At 42.7% G+C, this 20,079-nt stretch overlaps 2 protein-coding genes across 3 annotated transcripts in view; one reads left to right on the plus strand and one right to left on the minus strand.

Moving 5' to 3' along the window:
- The window catches only part of NUBP1 (NUBP iron-sulfur cluster assembly factor 1, cytosolic), a 612,258-nt gene that overhangs the window by 541,147 nt on the left and 51,032 nt on the right, over window positions 1-20,079 (minus strand). The gene's annotated exons all lie outside the window — the stretch shown is intronic.
- Window positions 1-20,079, plus strand: part of GRIN2A (glutamate ionotropic receptor NMDA type subunit 2A) — a 421,161-nt gene that overhangs the window by 1,084 nt on the left and 399,998 nt on the right. The window contains exon 2 of one of the 2 annotated variants that reach the window (XM_050774166.1): window positions 406-837. In XM_050774166.1, coding sequence (XP_050630123.1) covers window positions 424-837 — 414 coding nt within the window. In that variant the 5' untranslated portion in view covers window positions 406-423. Of the gene's footprint in view, window positions 1-118; window positions 838-20,079 lie in introns of those variants that run through there. The other variant, XM_050774165.1, reaches the window with a different exon arrangement.

The following is a 20,079-nucleotide window of genomic DNA, read 5'->3' on the forward strand; positions in this document are numbered from 1 at the left end:
GGAGGGGTTGGGTGGAGGGTTTATTCTGTGCACCTACGAGCTTGGTGGGGTAAAGAACGCGCGCGGCGCTTAGGGTCTGTGGCCCTTAGCGAACCTGGGGAATGCGGTGGGGGATATGGACAGAGTTGGGGATGAGGAAGCGCCTGGAGACAGGGGATGAAGAAGCTGGATGTGAGAATGGGCTGGGGGATGCAGAATTAGCTCGGATTGGAGTTGTAGACAGAGTTAGAGACGGATCGAGGGACGTGGATGACGTCGAGGATTGGGAATGGAGTCTGTGATCCCAGCAGCCTATCCAGCTGCTGAGTTCCATCCCTGACTCGTAGAGCAGGGGCCCCGTTGGTAATCCCTTCCTTCTGGTCGTCTTGCTCACCGCGGCCCTGCCTCTCACTCTTCACTTTGCAGGGACCGTCAGTGGCGACTATGGGCAGAGTGGGCTATTGGACCCTGCTGGTGCTGCCGGCCCTTCTGGTCTGGCGCGGTCCGGCGCCGAGCGCGGCGGCGGAGAAGGGTTCCCCCGCGCTGAATATTGCGGTGATGCTGGGTCACAGCCACGACATGACAGAGCGCGAACTTCGAACCCTGTGGGGCCCCGAGCAGGCGGCGGGGCTGCCCCTGGACGTGAACGTGGTAGCTCTGCTGATGAACCGCACCGACCCCAAGAGCCTCATCACGCACGTGTGCGACCTCATGTCCGGGGCACGCATCCACGGCCTCGTGTTTGGGGACGACACGGACCAGGAGGCCGTGGCCCAGATGCTGGATTTTATCTCCTCCCAGACCTTCATCCCCATCTTGGGCATTCACGGGGGCGCATCTATGATCATGGCTGACAAGGTAAGGCCGGGATCTGATGCCCTGCCAGAACCCGGGAAGCCACCAGCTGCAAGGCAGCTGCTGCAGGTCCTCGGACACCCCTAGAATCTGTCTTGATGTGAAGTAGGGGTGGGGGTGGGAGGGTCGTGGCAACTGGCCCAGGTCTTGCCTCTCCAACCCAGAAATGAATGGAAATGCCTTTTGCCTTGTTTCTGAAAATGGTGTACACAGGAGCACTTTGGTGTGGGTGTTCCAGGAAGAGCTCAGAAAACTGAGAAGTGGGCTGTGGGGTGGTGGTGGTGGTGGTAGCATGTTTGGAGATTTACAAGTACCGTGGGGCACAGAGGTGGGCCCAGGAGCACTGGAGATATATGGTTCCTGTTTCCACAATGCCAGTTTTACCTGATTATTTTTTGGGAAAATGTCCATTTTATCCTTTTATGGTAAGTGACTAAAACTATTTCTAAAAATTATTAAATGTGGGTAGGTTCTGGAAGAAAATGCAAAGTTTTTAGGTAAAGCACAAAAGGGCAGAAAAAATGTCATGCTTCCTCCGACTCTGCAATTAGAGGAACAGAGGTAGGGAGTTTGAGAACCCTGGGCCAGAGGAGCGGAGGAAGATACTCCTTCCTCAAGGGGAGTGGGTGGGAGTGGAGATAATTAACTCCAAAGCCAGAGCATGGAGGGCCTGGCATTTTCCTTACACGTTCTCTGTCTGGGGCTCCAAGGCCCTCAGATGAAAGAGTTGGCTCCTGAACAAAGATGGGTCTTGGTACTAAAGTTGGAGGGTCTCAAAATGCACGAAAGAGTGTAAAAAAGTCTGTTGACTTCGAATGAGAGAGGGTCTTTTTTTGTGGACATCCTGGGAGCATCGGTTTGGAGAAGAAGGGAGAGAGATTGAAGATTTGAAGGAGCTGTTAGGACAGCTCGGTTTGGGAATTACACAGAAGTGGAGGGAAGGAAGAAGGCTGGAAGGAAGAAGTAAAGTGAGGAATAAGAAAAAAGGGAAAGATTGGAGTTGTGTGTGTACTGTCCTCTAAGTCCTGAGAAAGGATTGGGAGTTCAGAAGGGGAGAGTAAGTGTACTTGTGTGCCATGGTCTCTAGCCCTGAGACCTTCTTGAAGAATGTTCCTTAGATGGCAGGAGATATTCCAGTGGGGTGAGCAGACATTCACTGTAGCACTTACCTTTTGATGCTCTCAAAGCACTTTTATATTCATCACATCAGCTTTTGCTTCTGTTTCAGCAATTCCCATCAGCTCCTTTGGGAACCGTATTAATTCTTTCGGGTCTCCTGGGCTACAGCACATTCAGCTGAAGCACACAATTGATGCAGTATCTTATTAAACATTCATTTTAAATGGTTTGCAGCCTAGCAGAATTCTTGTGTGTGGTTGAGCGTTTTCCCAGTCACTTCTCAGTTTTGGGGGGCTCCTTTCTGGGAAGAAGATAGTAGGGACTAGCCATGCTCTGCCACCACTGACAATTTCAGAACTGGAGAGGACCTTAGGGTTTCCTGGAGCAACCTGTAACTTTCAGATGAAGTGACTGAGCCATAGGGGAGTTAAGGGACTTTGCCAAGACCACATGGTGGGTGATGTAGCTAGGTAGCTGAATTTCTGGTCCCAAGCTGTGATCTTCCATTCCACTAAATCAAGCCCATACTTTAATGATGTCATCCATCTTCAGGAGGGCCAAGGAACCAGTCTTGTTTTGTGGGAGGGGCTGAGCATGGAGAGCTGTGATGAATCACAGCCTAGAGGGCTTTTGTATAGGAGGGGCCAATCTTCTAATGAAGGCATTGAGGAAGAAGAACAGCCGGTTTCCAGCCAGGCCTTGCAGTGTGATTTTGGGATTTAAATATTACCACAGATCCCTTCTTCCTTCTTGAGTTTTTCTGAAGTAGCTATAGACAAGAAACAGTAGCCGTATTGAAAGTGAAATTTCTGGATCCATGAGGGTTTGGCACAACCCATTGGAGAAATCTGGGAAAAGCTGAATTGGAAAAGGTGGTATGAGATGGGGAGGTTCTAGGTAGGCTTTGGCTCTTACTTCTAAGTCTCAGCCGATAGGTGTGTGGCTCGGGCTCTCATGTAATGCATTCATCCAACTGTAGGCAGAGAGAAGTAGGAAGAGTGTAGGGTCATGGATAGGAACCCCCTTGATAGGCAGGGACCCTGCCTGCTAGTGAATCTTGACCCAGTGAATGGCAGGCTCTGACCAGCTAGACCAGCAACTGTTCTTCCCTTGAAGGAGGCATTAGAAAGAAGGTTCTGAGAAGTCCAGGGAGTATGGGTGGAAACATTCTTCTCTCCTCTGTGATGAAACTGCCTTTTGGGGATGTGGACCAAAATGTGACCTCACTTAAGAGTAAGAAGAGAAAAGGAATCAGGAAAGGACAAGAGGAAGATGAGAAAAGACATTTCCAGAGAAATCAAGAATAGAGGTTTAAGAGGAGTTGGAGACAGAAGAATGAAAGGGTCCATTAGTTCAAAAATGGGGGAGGGGATTTGATACTCCCTATTATTGTTGGGACTTTCAGAGTTGGTCTTGGAGAGATTGGCCCCTCTCTGTGATTCTGGTGGAACTCTACGGAGATAAAGCAAGGTGGCAGGGAAGCAAAGAGCTCAGTGGAGGTAACATCAGGGCATATGTCTAGTCCCTATGTGGAACGGTGATATTGAGAGGAGTTGGGTGATATTGAGAGGAGTTGGGTGATACTGAGAGGAGTTGGTTTAAAAGGTGGTATTTTGAGACACTGGGGATGTGTTTAGAAAGGAGATTGTCTGAGATGTGAACATCCCTTCCTTCCATTAGTAACATATGTAGATGGCTTGTGCTTCTGCCACCTGTTTCATTTACAGCTGAACATTCCGTTTATTTGGCTCCAAAGAAACAGTCATGGTGCATTGCTTAAAACTCTGCCTAGCCTGGGTGTGCCAATGGTATTATGACTACTGCCTCAACCACCCTAGATTGATAAGACCTCTGCCTCCTGATAAAATGATGTTGATTTGGTAAAGCCACCCAGAACACACTTTTGTTATTTTTACTTCTAAATTGGCAACATGATAGTGCCCCTGCTGATAAGAAAGGTAGTCAATTTGGTTATCAGTTAAAATGAATACACACACTTTTTTTTTTTTACCCTTCTCTCTGTCTACTTGACCCTTAAAGAAAACAACAAAGCCTTATGACAATCGAAATGTCATGCAAATGTGGCAGATTTTTGTGGTGTTAATTTAATTTACAACTGAGGTGTTAATGTTTTGCTTGCATTGTTGGGTGGTCTTGCAATACAACTAAATTAGAGGTGAAAATAAGGCTGGTTGAGGTGGTTCACACCTGTAATCCTAGCACTTTGGGAGGCCAAGGCGGACAGATTACCTGAGGTCAGGAGCTCAAGACCAGCCTGACCAACATGCTGAAACCCCATCTCTACAAAAATACAAAAATTAGCCAGATGTGGTGGCAGGCCCCTGTCATCCCAGCTAATCAGGAGGCTGAGGCAGGGAGAATTGCTTGAACCCAGGAGGTGGAGGTTGCAGTGAGCCAAGATTGTGCCACTGCACTCCAGCCTGGGCGATAGAGTGAGACTTTGTTTCAAAAAAGAAAATAAATAAATTAATTAATTAATTAAAGGTGAAAACAGTGCTCGATGTAGATAAAGTTCTAATCTTATCTTGGCTTGGCCATTTTGACCCTGTCTAAGTGAAATACACTCCAGCTGCAGTAATAGTCCCTAGTAAGCCCAGCATATGGGTTAGATCTTTACACTTCTACTCAGTGTCCTCAACCCCTCTCACCCCCCCACCACTTCTCTCCTTATTCCTAACTGCTCCGTGCAGGAAAAGACGAGGCTCAGATTTTAGCTATATCCATCCATGCCAGTTATCACTTAGGTTTTGTTTTCTATGTTATTTCTATGCAAACCTCATCTGTCCTACTAGAGTATAAGTCGTTTGAGGGCAGATTTTTTTTTTTTTTTTAAAAACTGTTTATCTGTGTATGTGTATTTGACGTAACAAATGTTTCTCTCCTCCACAGACATATAAAAATAATGTCTTTTCACCGTAGAGCACTTAGGAAGTACATTAAAATTTAAAGAAGATAAAAATCTCTCTCCAAATCCTATCACCATAGGTAAACACTACTGACACTTTGGTGTATTTCCTTTTATCTATTTAGTCTCATGCTCAGGATTTTATAGTATATATGGTTTTTCTTATTGTGCTTTGCCCTCTGTGGACTTCCTTAGAGGCTTCAAGATTTTCTTTAATTCTGGAAATACCTCAACTGCTGTTCGTTGGATATTTCCTTTCCATCATTATTTCTATTCTCTCTGTCTGAATATATATGCATATATATAGTCACGCGTCGCTTCATGATGGGACACGTTCTGAGAAATGCACGGTTAGGTGATTTAATTGTGTGAACATCACAGAGTGCTCTTACACAAACCTACATGGTATAGTCTGTTACACACCTAGGCTATGTGCTATAGCCTGTTGCTCCTCGGCTAAAGCCCCTACAGCATACTCTACTGTATAAATGCTATAGTAAATATTGTACGTAACTGTAATACAATGGTAAGTATTTGTATATCTAAACATATCTAAGCATAGAAAAGGTATAGCAAAAACTTAGAATGCTGGTCTTATGGGACCAGCATTGTGTACTTATGGTCCATTGTTGACCTAAACCTCCTTATGCAGCATATGACTGTACTATATATATATATATATATATATGTCATTTCTCAATCAATTCTCCATGTATCTTAAGTTGTTTTTCTTTTTTCAGTTCTCTGTACTGTGTTTGGGAAGGTTTCCTCAATTCTATATTCCCGTTAACTACATCATTTCATTTGTGTCTGGTCTATTTTATTTTAGAAAGAAGCAGCATGGATGTTCTATTATTTTGACTATCAGTTGAGTTATGGATTTCAACAAGGATATACTTTATTTCCAAGATAATAATTGGTCCCTTTTTATACCTCCCTGTTTTTTTGCTTTATAAATAACAAAAAACTATTCTCATTTTGTGCATGTAACTCCCTCCCCTGTCCCTTCAAAGATTAAAAAATATGTATTATAAATTTCTTCTCTGATTGCTCTAGCGTCTTTGTTTCTTCAGTTGTGAATTCCTTCGTTTGTAGAGTCAGTTAGTTGGACGTTCACATGTTCTTTAATTTTTGTTTGTGAACTTATTTTCAAGGCAGCTTTATGATTACTTATGCCCTACATCTGTGAAGGTGTGTGCTTTAAGCCAGAGCCCATGTCAACAGCTCAGCTTTGTACTCTCTTCCCATTCTATACTGCCTGTGGTGCAGGCTTGGGAGTCCGTCTCATGTAGGTGACTTCATTTTGGCTCCTTGACACAGATGGGGTCCTGCTTTTTGGCTGTGACTATTGGTGGATGGTGCGGATGTTCCAGCACCATCCACAGCTAGCAGCATGATTCTAGGTCCACTTCTTCCCCTTTTTCCCTGGACGGACATTGACACTTCTGTTCTTACAGCTCATATTGGACCTACCCTCTATTGATTATGTGGCTTTGATTCCTACTTGAAACCCTAGAGTCCCGTCTTTCAGTTCATTTATTTTTAGGGATTGCTCTCTATTTTTGATCTGTGATTCCCTTTTCTTATTTCCAAGCAATACTATGTAAATTTAAAAATAACTAAAGATTTCTTTATAAATTCTATGTCTTAGGAGCAGAAAAGGAAGGTTACTGAGTGTGTTCACTCAGCTTTTGACCCAGTTTTACTTCACAACCTGCTTTTATGTATTTTTTTAAGCTTGATTATGTATTCTTGGAATTTTCCTTTATCACTACATAGACTTCTCAAACTTGATTTTCAATGGCTGCAGAGTGTTCAGTTCATACCACAATTATTTTAACCATTTCTCTCTTTTTCCACCATTAATAAGATTCATTTGTGCTCCATAGGGGCATCTCCTTTTCGGCACCTTGCACTTGTCCTGCCCTTTGCGTTTGTTACACAGTAAATGTTTGTTGATTGAATGAATTAAGCCATTGGCTCTGATGCCAGCTTGTTGGAGCTTCCGGATGAACATATCACAATATGGTTCAGGGCATTCGTGCAGTGTTTGTTCCCTCAATGCTGACTGATTTCATAGGTGTTTGCCAATTTTTTTCTTCTCTCTAGTAGGCAGATAATTACCAGCCATCCTAAGGATTACCATAAATTGGGGGGTTACATACAAAAGGCCTGTAGAGAACTGCTGAGTAACAGCTCATCAGCAGGAGGTGAAAGTTGGTGCTCTTGTAACCTGGCAGCTCCACAGTTTGGATGCGAGTGACAGGCCTTCCCGTTAAACACTGAAAGCTCTCGAAAAGGGCAGACGCGCAGATCGGAATGTTGGTGGAGCCCACTCAGCTCCTGCTAAAGAGGCATCAGGTAGTTCCTGGGAGAGTGGGGAGACCTATCTTTAGTCTTTTCCATGAGGCATGTCAGATGCGATCATCAACACCTCCTCACATAAGTCATCAGAGACCAACAGGCATCCTCCCAGTAGCGTGACTCACACTCCAAGTAGCCGTCAGGGGTTGCTCGTAATTGTTTGGGCCCTTAAGAGCTGTGGTCTGGTGGGTTTGGAGGGGTGTTTATCTTATTTCTCATGGCCTCAGATGGAAAATGCTACTGTAGGCAGAGTGAGTGGGGAATGAGAGAGAAAGAGGGCTGTGCAGAAGAGAAACAGGAACTGAATCTCTGGTTTGTGATAGAGAGTTGGTAGCCTCTGATAAGACATCACATAAATGAGACATTATAAGGCTATTAATTGGTGTCTTTTGTTTGTCCTGCATCCCGCACCCTTGATCTTTCAAATCCTAATTCTTTGCCAACGTTTTAAAGTTGCCAACGTTTTAAAGACATCCCATTGAAAAGAAAATCCAAACTTCATGCTGCTTTGAAACAGTCAGAAGGCCTGGCCACACTGGCCCTGATTCCCCCCAATGGCAACAGTTGGCTGGAGATGAATCTCATCCCCCACCCCACCCGCCACGATCCCTGCCCTTCCATTGCCATCCTGGGACAAGACAGGTGCCCCTCCTTTCTTAAATTCCCAACAATCACTTCACTTCACTCATTTATGTTACATACACAGTGTCCTGAAGGCACTGGACTGTGAGGCCTATGATGTAGGTGAGGGAAGTAGCTCTTCTAGGGGCTGCTCCTGGGTAAGACGGCAGATCTATGGCGTGTATGTGACCATGGATGCCATGTTTACTGCTGCCGTCATTAATCTCCTGTAACGCCTGGCCTTGTTGGGTCCACTGGCCTTCTCAACACAGTACTCCAGGCAGCCATGATGAATCAACCTGAATTGGAAGATCTAAGAAAACCTTGGACATAGAGTCTGAAGAATGAAATTCAATTTCCAAAAATACCTGTGTGACCTTAGAAAAAGCCCTTTACCTGTCTGAACCTCCGATTCTCCTGCAAAATGAGGATTTGGGACAAAATTATCACCAAGATCTCTTCCAGCTCTGAAAATTTTATGCCCTATCAAGGAAAGATTGGCAACAAACATACCAAAATATGAATAGCAGTTATCTTTGGGGTGGTAGACTCATGGCTGCTTTAATCTTTTAAAGAATGTCGTTATCAAGTGGTTAACATATTGTACTTTGAGTTAGATTGCCTGAATTTAAATTCAGGGATTCCACCTATTGCTGGCTGGGTGATCATGGGAAAGTTCTTAATATCTTAAGCCTCAATGTCTTCATCTCTAAAATGGAAACAATAATAGCATCCACTTTATAGAGTTGTGAGATTTAAATGATATCATGGATATTAGTCCATGTCTCAGTGCCTACCTTATAATAAATGCTTATTACAGGAATGCTATTGTTATTGTGTCCACATTTTGTAGTTTTTATTTTTCTCCAGTGTACATGTACTTTTTAATAACCAGAAAGAGTGATTAAGGATGATGTGGTTACATGAGGGTATGCTCTGCAAGAAACTGGGAGTGAATCCCACAGAACTGTCAGAAGTGGAGGGTCTAACGTGAAATGATTTATATTTTCTCAACGGGAAAACCAGAAGCTTCCTTTGCCTTTGTAGGACTTGCTGAGAGTTTTATTCTGGCAAACCAAAGCTAAATGTGGCCAGTGTGAAAGTGATCGTAGGAGAAGACTATCTCGTTGACCTTTGCACTAAATGACTCCACCAAGTGGACCATATGTTTGCACGGGGCTTAGGGATTTAGAGTGTGGACATATACAGTTTCTCATTTTGTCTCTGCCAAGGATTAATAACTCAGTGATAGCCTGGGGAACCTGGCAGCTCCAAAGGTATTTGTTTAAAGAATCTCTATTTTCAGATGAGGAAATAAAGGATCTGGGAATTGCAGTAATTTGTGCATTGTTCAAAGCTGTAACTGGAACCTAGAGCTTTGTCTTCTTACTCTTATTCTTTTGCTTTTATTTTATTGCCCTTTCAAGTTAATGACTACGAATCCATTTGGTTTAGGGAAGGGGTTCAGATTCAAGACAAATAATAGATTTTGATGTTCATATTGTGGTTGTCTTGACTAAAAGGATTAAGATATTGGATGATGGAATTAAAATTCAAAACTTCAGATTGAAGTGATGGAGCCACGCTAAAGACTGCACTGGAGGTTCCCTCCATACCCTGCTCAGCTTTAATGAGGTTAAATGACAAAGAAAAATTGTATTTATTAAAGGTGTACAACACAATTTTTTTTTTTTCTTAAAGAAAACAGGGTTTCACTCTGTTGCCCAGGCTGGAGTGCAGTGGCATGATCATAGCTCACTGCAGCCTCAACCTCCTGGGCTTAGGTGATCCTCTCGTCTCAGCCTCCCAAGTAGCTGGAACATAGGTGCATGCCATGATATCCAGCTAGTTTTTAATTTTTTGGTAGAGATGGGGGTCTTACCATGTTGCCCAGTCTGGTCTCGAACTCCTGGACTCAAGCAGTCCTCTTCCCTCGGCCTCCCAAAGTGCTGGTATTACAGGCATGAGCCAAAATGATATTTTGATATACATGTAAATGTGAGATGATTGTCACAATCAAACTAATTAACATATCCATTACCTCACATGGTTACCTTTATTGTGTGATGAGATTACTTAAGATGTACTATCTTAGCAAATTGCCAGTGTACAATACATTTTTGTATTGTCACCATGGTATCACCAGTCACCATGCTATACATTGGATCTCTAGAACGTATTTACCTTATAACTGGATGTTCGTGCCTTTTGACCAACCTCTCTCAATAGTTTTAAGAAGAATTTTCACTATTGCAGAAAGGGGGATATGAGACTTTCCAACTCACTTAGTCACAATGTGGCTGCCTCGGTTCCAGCTATCACATCCAACTCACTTGGGAATGGTTTTTACAAGGGTCATGAACTGGTGTACCGCACACTGAATCTGGCTCATAGATGCATTTTGTTTCACCAGTACAGCATTTTTAAATGCTGAAATTTTAATGTCTTTAGACAGGCATGCATTTTCAAATTTGCTACAGCCGCCCCCACTCTGTTATCCCATATCTAGGGTGATTCATACATTTATGTTAATGATATGGTTTCTGTGAGTATTTGAGATCATGGTACTCAAATACAGACTTCATATTTGTTTGCTTGTTTCTTTTGTATTGACCAGAAGCTCAGCAGATCCTAAGTGGGCATATGTGGAGGCCACATATCTAGAAATACATGTGGAGGCCACATATATTGTGGCCTTATAAAAAGTGGAGGCCACATTTATAGAAACATAATGTTTAAATCAAGGGAGGTGATAGCTCCGTTATACCTCTTCTGTTGTTTGGAGTGCTTTTAGGTGCAAGTAACAGAGTATTTGACCAACAGTGACTTAAACCATTAAAGACATTCAGTTTTTTGCTTAGTAAGGAGCCTCAGGTCTAGCTTACTGACTTAATGTCCTATTGAGGACTCAGATCCTTCCCATTCTTCTACTTTGCCTTCCTCAGCTGCTGGTTTATCTCAGTCACAATGTGGCTGCTTCTGTTCCAGCCGTCACGCCTTCACCTCCTGGCATTCAGAACAGGAAAAAAAGGGAGAGAAAACTAAGCCTTCTTCTAGGGCCTCTCTCCTTTCATTGGAGTGGACTTCCTCTTACATTTCAGTGGCCAGAACTGGGTCACATTCCCACCACTCAAACAACAATGATAGAGATCCAGGATTCCTCTCTGAGAATGGGTAATTGCCACTGAGTAAAATTGCTTCTGTTAGCAAGGGTGGGGGGTGATGCCTCAGTGGTACAACTAGTGATGTCTCCAGCAACACTAACACCATTATATGTAGAATTGCACTTAGTTCTGAGGAGTAATATCTAAAGATGAATGTTGAAAAATTGCAATGCATGCAGAAAAAGGGCCTTTAGGATTGCATAGACTCTAAATGAAATATGTTAAGAGTTTCAGAAGAAGCATTTAGGGATGTTTAGCCTGGAGAAGGGAAATCTCAGAGGGGATATGGGAGTAGTGTTCAGATACCCCATGAGCTGTTACAAGGTAGAAGGTTAAGTTTTAATTTTGTTATTGTTTTTCTGGGGACAGACATGAGAGTGAAATAATAATAATTATTATTATCATTGTTATTATTTGAGACAGAGTTTTGCTCTTATTGCCCACGCTGGAATGCAATGGCACGATCTCAGCTCACTGCAACCTCTGCCTCCTGGGTTCAAGTGATTCTCCTGCCTTCAGCCTTCTGAGTAGCTGGGATTACAGGCACCTGCCACCACCATCAGCTAATTTTGTGTTTTTAGTAGAGATGGGGTTTCACCATATTGGCCAGGCTGGTCTTGAACTCCTGACCTCAGGTGATCCACCTGCTTCAACCTCCCAAAGTGCTGGATTACAGGCATGAGCCACTGCACCTGGCCAAGAGTGAAATTATAAGGAGTAAAGTTTCATCTCGATATGAGGAATAAGCTTCGGCAGTTAGCTCTCTAACAGAAGACTGTGAGGTGTCATGGAATAGGAAGGATATGACTGAGCTAACAGTGACTGTCTGTCCCTCAGGAACGGGGTGGAAAATTGGGCTTGCAAGGTTGGGTTGGGTCACCTCTGAGGCTCTTTCTTATTCAGACACTCTGTACCTCTCAAATCCTTGACTTAAAAAAAAAAAAAAAAAATCTCTAAGCCTTGGTGCTTTAGGCCGAGCATTTGGCTGAAAACCAACATCCTCACTTTTTCCAAATGTGTGAGTAATTCAGTATAAATTTGCCTGGCATGGAGGAGGAATTTATAATCCCTGCATCATCACCTCAAGTTCCCAAAGGACTTTACATTATCGTGAAGGTAGAAGATATTTGAAAAGCAGGAAACCTATGTATATATCAACTCACACACACATATATAAATATAAACGTAAGTAGGTCAGCCGGTGTCATATTTACTAGCGAAAATCTTTTTGGCTAAGAAGCTCATCTACAGAAGACAATGTTTAGAGAAATTGCCAATGATCTCGAAATGGGGTATTTTTGCACTTGCATCAGGTTAATCATTATTACCTAATAAAGTATTTTCAGCTTGTTCTGCACATCTTCCTGTAGTAATATGTTTGTGTTCTAAACAGCCAGCCAGATTCCTCTCTGGTTTTTCAGTTGGCAAATCATTCTTTTTTGTCAATTGTACTCTCCTGCATTTGGAACATCTGCTTGTGGCAGAAAACGCTCTAGATAGTATTCTGTTGTTTATTCACTTCTCCTATTCCTCCACATGCCCCTAAAGAAAAACGAACCTGAAATTGCTTTCCAAATGCTTTCTCTTTCCATTCAAATCTTGTAACTTTCCATGGGATGGCAATTGATATATTGTTTCCATTTTTTAAATTTTGAAATAGATGTTGATGTACAGAGTAAAAAAAATCTAAATAATACAAGAGAGCATTCAGAGGAAGAGTGTTTGCTCCATTAATTCACTGCAGATCTTTGGACTCAGGTTCCCTTCCATGGAGGTGGCTGTGTTACCCATTTCAGGACGGGAAATATTGATTGGAATGGCAGTTTATTTCTGTTTGTGATTTTTTTTTTGCTGAAGTTGGCATATCAAAAGGATCTTCTCTTAAACTTCAATCCCTGACTTAAAACAGGTTGTTTCCATTGGTCCCTAATAGTGACTTTTTTTGCCAAAACAAAAATAAACTCACTCTAAAATGTAAGTTGTGATTTCCAAAAATCACTGACACCTTGAAGCTTGGCTCACAAACTCACTCAAGGAATTTAAGATAATTTGGGATGATCTGGGGGGAGTCAGGGACCACTTTAAAATCTAATGAAGACTATGGACCCTTCCAGGGAATTGAAGTTTAAGAGAAGATCCTTTCGATATGCCAACTTCAGCATAAACATGCAGTCAATATTATGTGCAATTTTGGGATCACAGACCCTCTGAAACCCATTCATAGACTTCCTTGGAATTAATTTATTTATTGGTTTATTAATACAGTTGATCCTTGAACAATTCAGGAGTTAGGTGCATTAAGCCCCATGCAGTTTAAAATCCGCGTATAACTTTTGACTCCCCATCAACTATAGCCCACTGTTGACCAGAAACCTTACCAATAACATAGACAGTCAATTAATACAAATTTTGTATGTTATACATATTATATAGTAGCTTCTTAAGTACTATAAGTAAGCCATAGAAAAGAAAATCATAAGGAAGATCATGAGGAAGAAAATATGTTTGCTATTCAAATGGATGTGGGTCATCATAAAGGTCTTCATCCTTGTCTTCATATTGAAGAGGCTAAGGAGGAGGAGGAAGAGGAAGGGTTGGTCTTGCTGCCTCAGGGGTTGGCAGAGGGAGAAGAAATTAATGTATAGGTAGACCCATGCAGTGTGTTGTTAATGGGTCAAATGTATGTTCATTCTTCATACATTTCTTGGCTTTGTCCTTGGGCCAAAATGCTTTGTGGATGCATCTGTGATCAATTTGTTTCAGGATCTAGCTGGGGAGACTCATAATGCAAGTCCAGTATGATTGTATTCATGGGACCATGGGAATGCAGAGGAGGGGCAGCCTCATCCACAGGTCTGAGGGTCAGGATCTGGGGTCCAACTGGAGAGCTGGTCTAGCAGAGGCTGGTGTCCTGTGTTCCTGCCCCTACAGGTTGTCATCCCCCATGGCTGAGGATGAGCTGTAGAGGGAAGGCTGTCTCATGGAGAAACAGGAGTGAGTTCACAATCTAAGCCTTCCTCTCCTCTTAACCTGTTCCTCAAGGCTGCCAGTCTTGAGTGATGTCTTGATAGCTTCCAAATTCTCCTCTGGATGGCTTACCATCAAACATTGAGCTTTTTGCAGATTTCTGTTTTGTTGTCACAAATGGCTGAATGTCTCCTGCTCTATCTTGTCTCTTCCAATTAGGAATACCTGCCCAGGAAGAGTGAGTGGCATTTGAAATCCATATTTTCTTGCCAGTCTGCCATCCTAGGGGTGAAAGGAAAAGACATATTTTCCAGGCGAATTGTTTTAATGCTAAGATATCTGTAGGGCTGAGGAAATGTAGTATTAGCTGAATTGGGTGAATAGACTCAGAACCGTGTGAAGAAACTGTGGAGCTGTGGACAAAGGCAGGCTTGCTGTAGTTCTGGCGCTAGGGTGAGTGCATGACTTCCACGAATGGGATTTTGAAAATGGCAGGCCTTGGGTGAAGACCTCAGCTTCATGGTCAAATTTGCACTTTAGTTAAAAACAAATTTGCTATTGGTTTTGCCTTGGTTAATTGATACTAGTTTTTCCTCTTCTCTTCTCCTCTCTTCTTTTTCTCTTCTCTCCTCTCCCCTCCCTTCTCCTCTCCTCTCGTCTTCTGTCTTCTTCTCTCTTTTTCTCTCTCTCTCTGTCTCTCTCCTGTTTAGCAGCATTAAAAAAATATTTTTATCATGGACCCACTGCTGGATCATTTTAAAGCAAATCCAAGACATCATTGTATTCATCAGTAAATATATCAGTATATATATGTATGTGTGTATATATATATGTATATATATAAAAGATAAAAACTTTAAGAACTGTCAAAATAGTCACAGCTAATGTACAAGTAATCTAATGCTTATGTATTTTAGAGGATTTTGTGAGAATCAGGGCAGTATAAAGAAAATAAAAATCACCTTTACTCTCACCATCCACAGACAACTGCTATTAACGTTTTTGTTTATTTCCCTCTAATCTGTTTTCCTATACCTTATTTACAAATATACACTATATAATTTTATAGATAGCTTGTAATTTGCTTAACATTTTATCATGAAACTTTCAAATTACTTGTAAATATTTTTATATTCTGTTTTCCATTCTGTGGATGTATCATGATTTACTTGATAATTTAGATTTTCCCCATTTTTTGCTATGAAAACCAACACCTGGTTTAACATCTTTGTAATGAAATGTCTGCATCACAGGTTATTGGCTTTTAATAGAATCCATTACTGAAATTAAAGAATTTTAAAATTATCAATACAGAACCAATTAAGGTTCCGTTAATTGGTTTCCAGAAAGATTGAACCACTGAACACTTCCAATAACTAAGTCTTAAAGTATCTCCATCACTTAACTCTGGCTGGCTCTTGAAACAGAACTTTTTCTGATTGGCTAGACAAAAATATTATCTCATCGTTATAGTTTGCATCTCTTTTATGACACCTGCCATGGAATATATTTTAATTTAATCATCGCTTTTATATTCCCTAGGTATTGCATATTTTAACTGCTTTGATATTTCCCATTGTGTAAATGGAAAACCTCAGAGAACAATGACTTCCAATATAAAGTACACTGGAATAATTTGAATTTCTAAAAAATAATAAATATTTTGAAGCCTGGCAGGGAGTTCTATGATTACTCATTTTTCATCACCAGGCATTGCTCAACCGTTGTCTCTGTATCAATGTTGTTTCAAGAATTGCTTTAATATGTAAACTTTCCCAGCAGAAAATCATTTTATGGGACCCCACTGTTATGATTTGCCAGAAGTCTAGGTAAAGACTCACGTCCAAGTGGGCTGGAGTCATGTTCGTGTCCCAGGCTTTGTGGGGAATGGTAGGGATGGGAAGCCCTTGTTTGTTCCTTTCTCTAAAAAAGCAGAGGCAGGGTGAGGATGTGCGGGGTCCGTCCTGCAGACTCTGACCCAACGACAGATGAATAAAGTACACTGACGCACAGATATTCTGCTTTGCCAGTCCAGCTGAGTGTCCGTGCCATTTACAGACACCGAGGAAGGTACTGTACGGAGTCAGTGGCCATGGCCTCGAGTTGCCAGTGAAACTCACATTTATTGAGTAAAGATTAATTGACAAAGGTTGTGAGTAAACACAGTGGTGGGTAATTAATGTGGTCACCCCCACCCCGGAGAGAGCCATCATGCACCCGAGAATGATCAAAGGTTGGTCTTAACACCGCGTGAGTAAACAAGCTAGTTAGACAAACTACTCTGCCTTCCTTTGTACCCATTTTAAGCTATTTACTCAAGGTAAGGATTAGGTTGCCTTCAGTCATAACCTTATCCTGAGACTTTTGCAAAAACCTTCAGGCCTTCCAAGAAGGCTTTTGGTTATTCTCTATAACTAAAATTTTTCCCACCAGCCTGACTGAATCCCCACAAGGTTGTAACAGGAACTGCCTTGCGATAGGAAAGGGATATTGCCTGGGTGGCAGGGGGGCAGTAAAATGAGTTTTAAACAAAAGTGGGAGAGATTTAGGTTTGATATTAACGGCTGTGAGGAATACTTAAAATATTTAACCACTACAGCATGATCACAGCTGAATCAGAATAGACACTCTAGAATCCCGGAGCACCTATTATGTGAGGTGTTAATCCTTTAGTGGCTGGTTATGGGGAGGTGGGGGGTTCCTGAGGGAGGGGCTGAGTGCCAGGGGGCACTTGGGGCTCCTGGAAGATGTGGCTATTCACAAGCAAAACAGAAGCATTTCAGTTTTTAAATAACCAGTTCTGCCGCACCAGTGCACACCAGCCAGGATATCAGCGAGCTCTCACGTGTTATTTATGCCAGTGTGTATGCAGAAGTTTTCTCGGGGAACTGTCTAGAAAAGGAGGCAGGATGGCTGTCTCCTCTGCCATACATTAGCCATGCCCTGAAAAAGGGAGGTAGGGCTGAGAGCATTTTAAATATCTCTTTCCTAAAATATGGAAACAGAAATGTGCTTCCAGGCCGGGCGCGGTGGCTCAAGCCTGTAATCCCAGCACTTTGGGAGGCCGAGACGGGCGGATCACGAGGTCAGGAGATCGAAACCATCCTGGCTAACACGGTGAAACCCCGTCTCTATTAAGAAATACAAAAAACTAGCCGGGCGAGGTGGCGGGCGCCTGTAGTCCCAGCTACTCGGGAGGCTGAGGCCGGAGAATGGCGTGAACCCGGGAGGCGGAGCTTGCAGTGAGCTGAGATCCGGCCACTGCACTCCAGCCTGGGCAACAGAGCGAGACTCCGTCTCAAAAAAAAAAAAAAAAAAAAAAAAAAAGAAATGTGCTTCCTTCTAACCTTCCACCTTCTGAGCCTGTTGCTTTGGCTTGTCTCTTATGGGTTAATTTTCTAGCTGTCTGTCATAAGCATGCCTTTCTTCCATGAAAAGCACAGGAGCTGAAGCCAGCTGTCCATTCCACCACCCACTCCCCACTCCCATGTTCCCTGTCTTCTAGGGCAAGAGATTCCCAAACAATTCCTATTTTCATTGGGGTTGAATGAAGAGGCCTGTTTTAGTCTCTGGTTTTGGGGTGTGATGTGCTCATTTGCAGAAGCATAAAAATAATCTTGTAACTCACCAAAAAATACTCCACAGCCTAAATTAACTTTGTTAAAGATCAACTTTCAAAAGAGAGCCTTGGATGTGCCTTCGTGGGATCATGTGCTTAGTTTACTTGTAGAGTCTGTGTCTTCCTTCCCTCCTCCGAAGTTGGAAATCCTCCATCCCTGTCCTGGTTCATGGAGGTTTTCAAATGGGCTTCAGGAGAAAGAAGCACATTTCTGGTTTCATCTGAGGGTAGGAGAACCCTGTGATATGTTGTTTATTGCTTGAGAATGCACTGAATTGTATCTCCCTAAAAGTCCTATGTTGGGTCCTAATCTCCAATATCTCCAAATGTGACACTTTGGAGCTGGAGTCTTTAAGAGTAATTATGGTAAAATGAGGGCATGTGGGTAAGCCTTAATCCAACATGACTGGTGTCCTTATGAGAAGAGAAGATTAAGAGAAACCATAAACACACAAAGGGAAGACCATGTGAAGACACAGGGAGAGGATGGCCATCTGTAAGACACGGAGACAGTTTTCAGAGGAACAATCCTGCTGCTCTCTTGTCTTGAACTTCTAGCTTTGAGAACTGTGAACAAATTACATTTCTGTTGTTTAAACCACCTTTGCTGTAACAAAGACTGTGATCCTTTGTTACAGCAGCCTGGGAAAATGAATACAGAGAGGTTGGGAGGTAGTTGGAGCTTAATTCCAAGCCTCCTCCTCACTCCTCTTCTATAACTGAGCCTCAGGGGAGTCATGACGCCTCAGCTCAGAACCCAGACTTCCACCTGCTCTAACACTGACTTTGTTCTTCTCATGTGGGCTCTCCCTTTCTGGACACTAGGCTCTTGCTTTGAGGAACTGAGTCCCTGTCTTAGAATCCTTCCCAAAACCCTTCTAGGACTTCCAGGTTCAGTGCTTCTCAGGAATTTTTACTCAAGGAGCCCTAGGGGGTGTGGTAGACAGAATCATGCCCCCACCACCCCCTCTTCCCCACCCAGAGACATCCACATTCTAATTCCTGGAACCCATGAATACTCACCTTATATGGCTAAAGGGACTGTGCAAATGTAATTAAATTAAGGATCTTGAAATGGAGAGACTGTTTTGGATTAGCCTAGGTGAGTCCAATTTATAATCACTCCTTATAAAAGGCAGGCCGGGAGGTGAGAGTCAGATAAGGAGATGCGGCAACAGAAGCAGAGATTGGAGTGATGCACTTTCAAGACGGAGGAAGGGGCTGCAATCCAAGGAATGCCAGCATCCTCCAGAAGCTGGAGAAGGCAAGGAGATAGGTCCTCCTCTAGGGCCTCCGGAAGGAATGCAGCCCTGCCAACTGCTTGACCCATTTCAGACTTTGGACCTCTGGAGCCATAAGAGAAAGAATCTGTGCTGCTTAGAGCCACTAAATTGGTGGTAATTTGTTACAACAGCAGTAAGAAGCCAATACAGGGAGAGCGTCTGATAAATACATGCTCTGCACATCAGGCTGTGCCCTTTGTGGCCTCTTCTCTGAGTTTTGTCTTAAACATTCATGCAGATTTTGGTTCGTACCTCATAATGTCACTATGATGGTACTAAGGTGAAATAATTTAAAACGACTTACAAGATATGTGTGTCCATTTTCCCCTTCACCAAATAGTCAAGTTGTATTAGTTCGTTCTCACACTGCTAATAAAGATATACCAAAGATTGGGTAATTTATAAAGGAAAAAGGTTTAAGTGACTCACAGTTCAGCATGGCTGGGAGGCCTCTGGAAATTTACAATCATGGCAGAAGGGGAAGCAAACACATCCTTCTTCACATGGTAGCAGCAAGGAGAAGTGTGAGCAAAAGGGGGGAAGCCCCTAATAAGACCATCTTGTGTGAACTCACTCACTACCATGAGAAGAGCATGGGAGTAACTGCTCCCATGATTAAATTACCTCCCACCAGGTCCCTCCCACAACACGTGAGGATTATGGGAACAATTCAAGATGAGATTTGAGTGAGGACACAGTCAAACCATATCACAAGTAGAAGTAATGCTCTAGAAAGTTCTACTGTATTTGTGCTTTGCACATGTGTTCTGCTGGGCTGTATGTGCCTCTGTTTGAGAACCCTGGGGTGGTATGTACTTTGAACCCTAAAACCCCAAAATCTGGCTCCATGAATGTGCCTCCACCAAATTCTTCCCAAGCAAAGTTTCCTCATCACTTTTGTGCCTGGAGGGGAGAAGAGACTCAAGAAATTCAGGATAGCTGGAGAATAGAGTAAGAGGAAGAGCGAATTAACAGTGAGCTTTCTGTTAGATTGAGCATTTCTCCACAATATATTGAGATCAAGTTTTGTTTCTTAAACAAATCTTAACTTTTACGGTCATTTTGGGGTGGTGCAATGGGTTAGAAGAATTCATTAAAGCAGCCAAAATCTCTGGCACCGCTGAATGTGGGAAAGTCTCTGATGCCCTCCAAGCAGTTGTGTGAAAAAGATGGATTGTCAGC

The sequence above is a fragment of the Macaca thibetana genome, chromosome 20, assembly GCF_024542745.1.
Source record: "Macaca thibetana thibetana isolate TM-01 chromosome 20, ASM2454274v1, whole genome shotgun sequence".
NCBI classification, from domain to species: Eukaryota; Metazoa; Chordata; class Mammalia; order Primates; family Cercopithecidae; genus Macaca; species Macaca thibetana.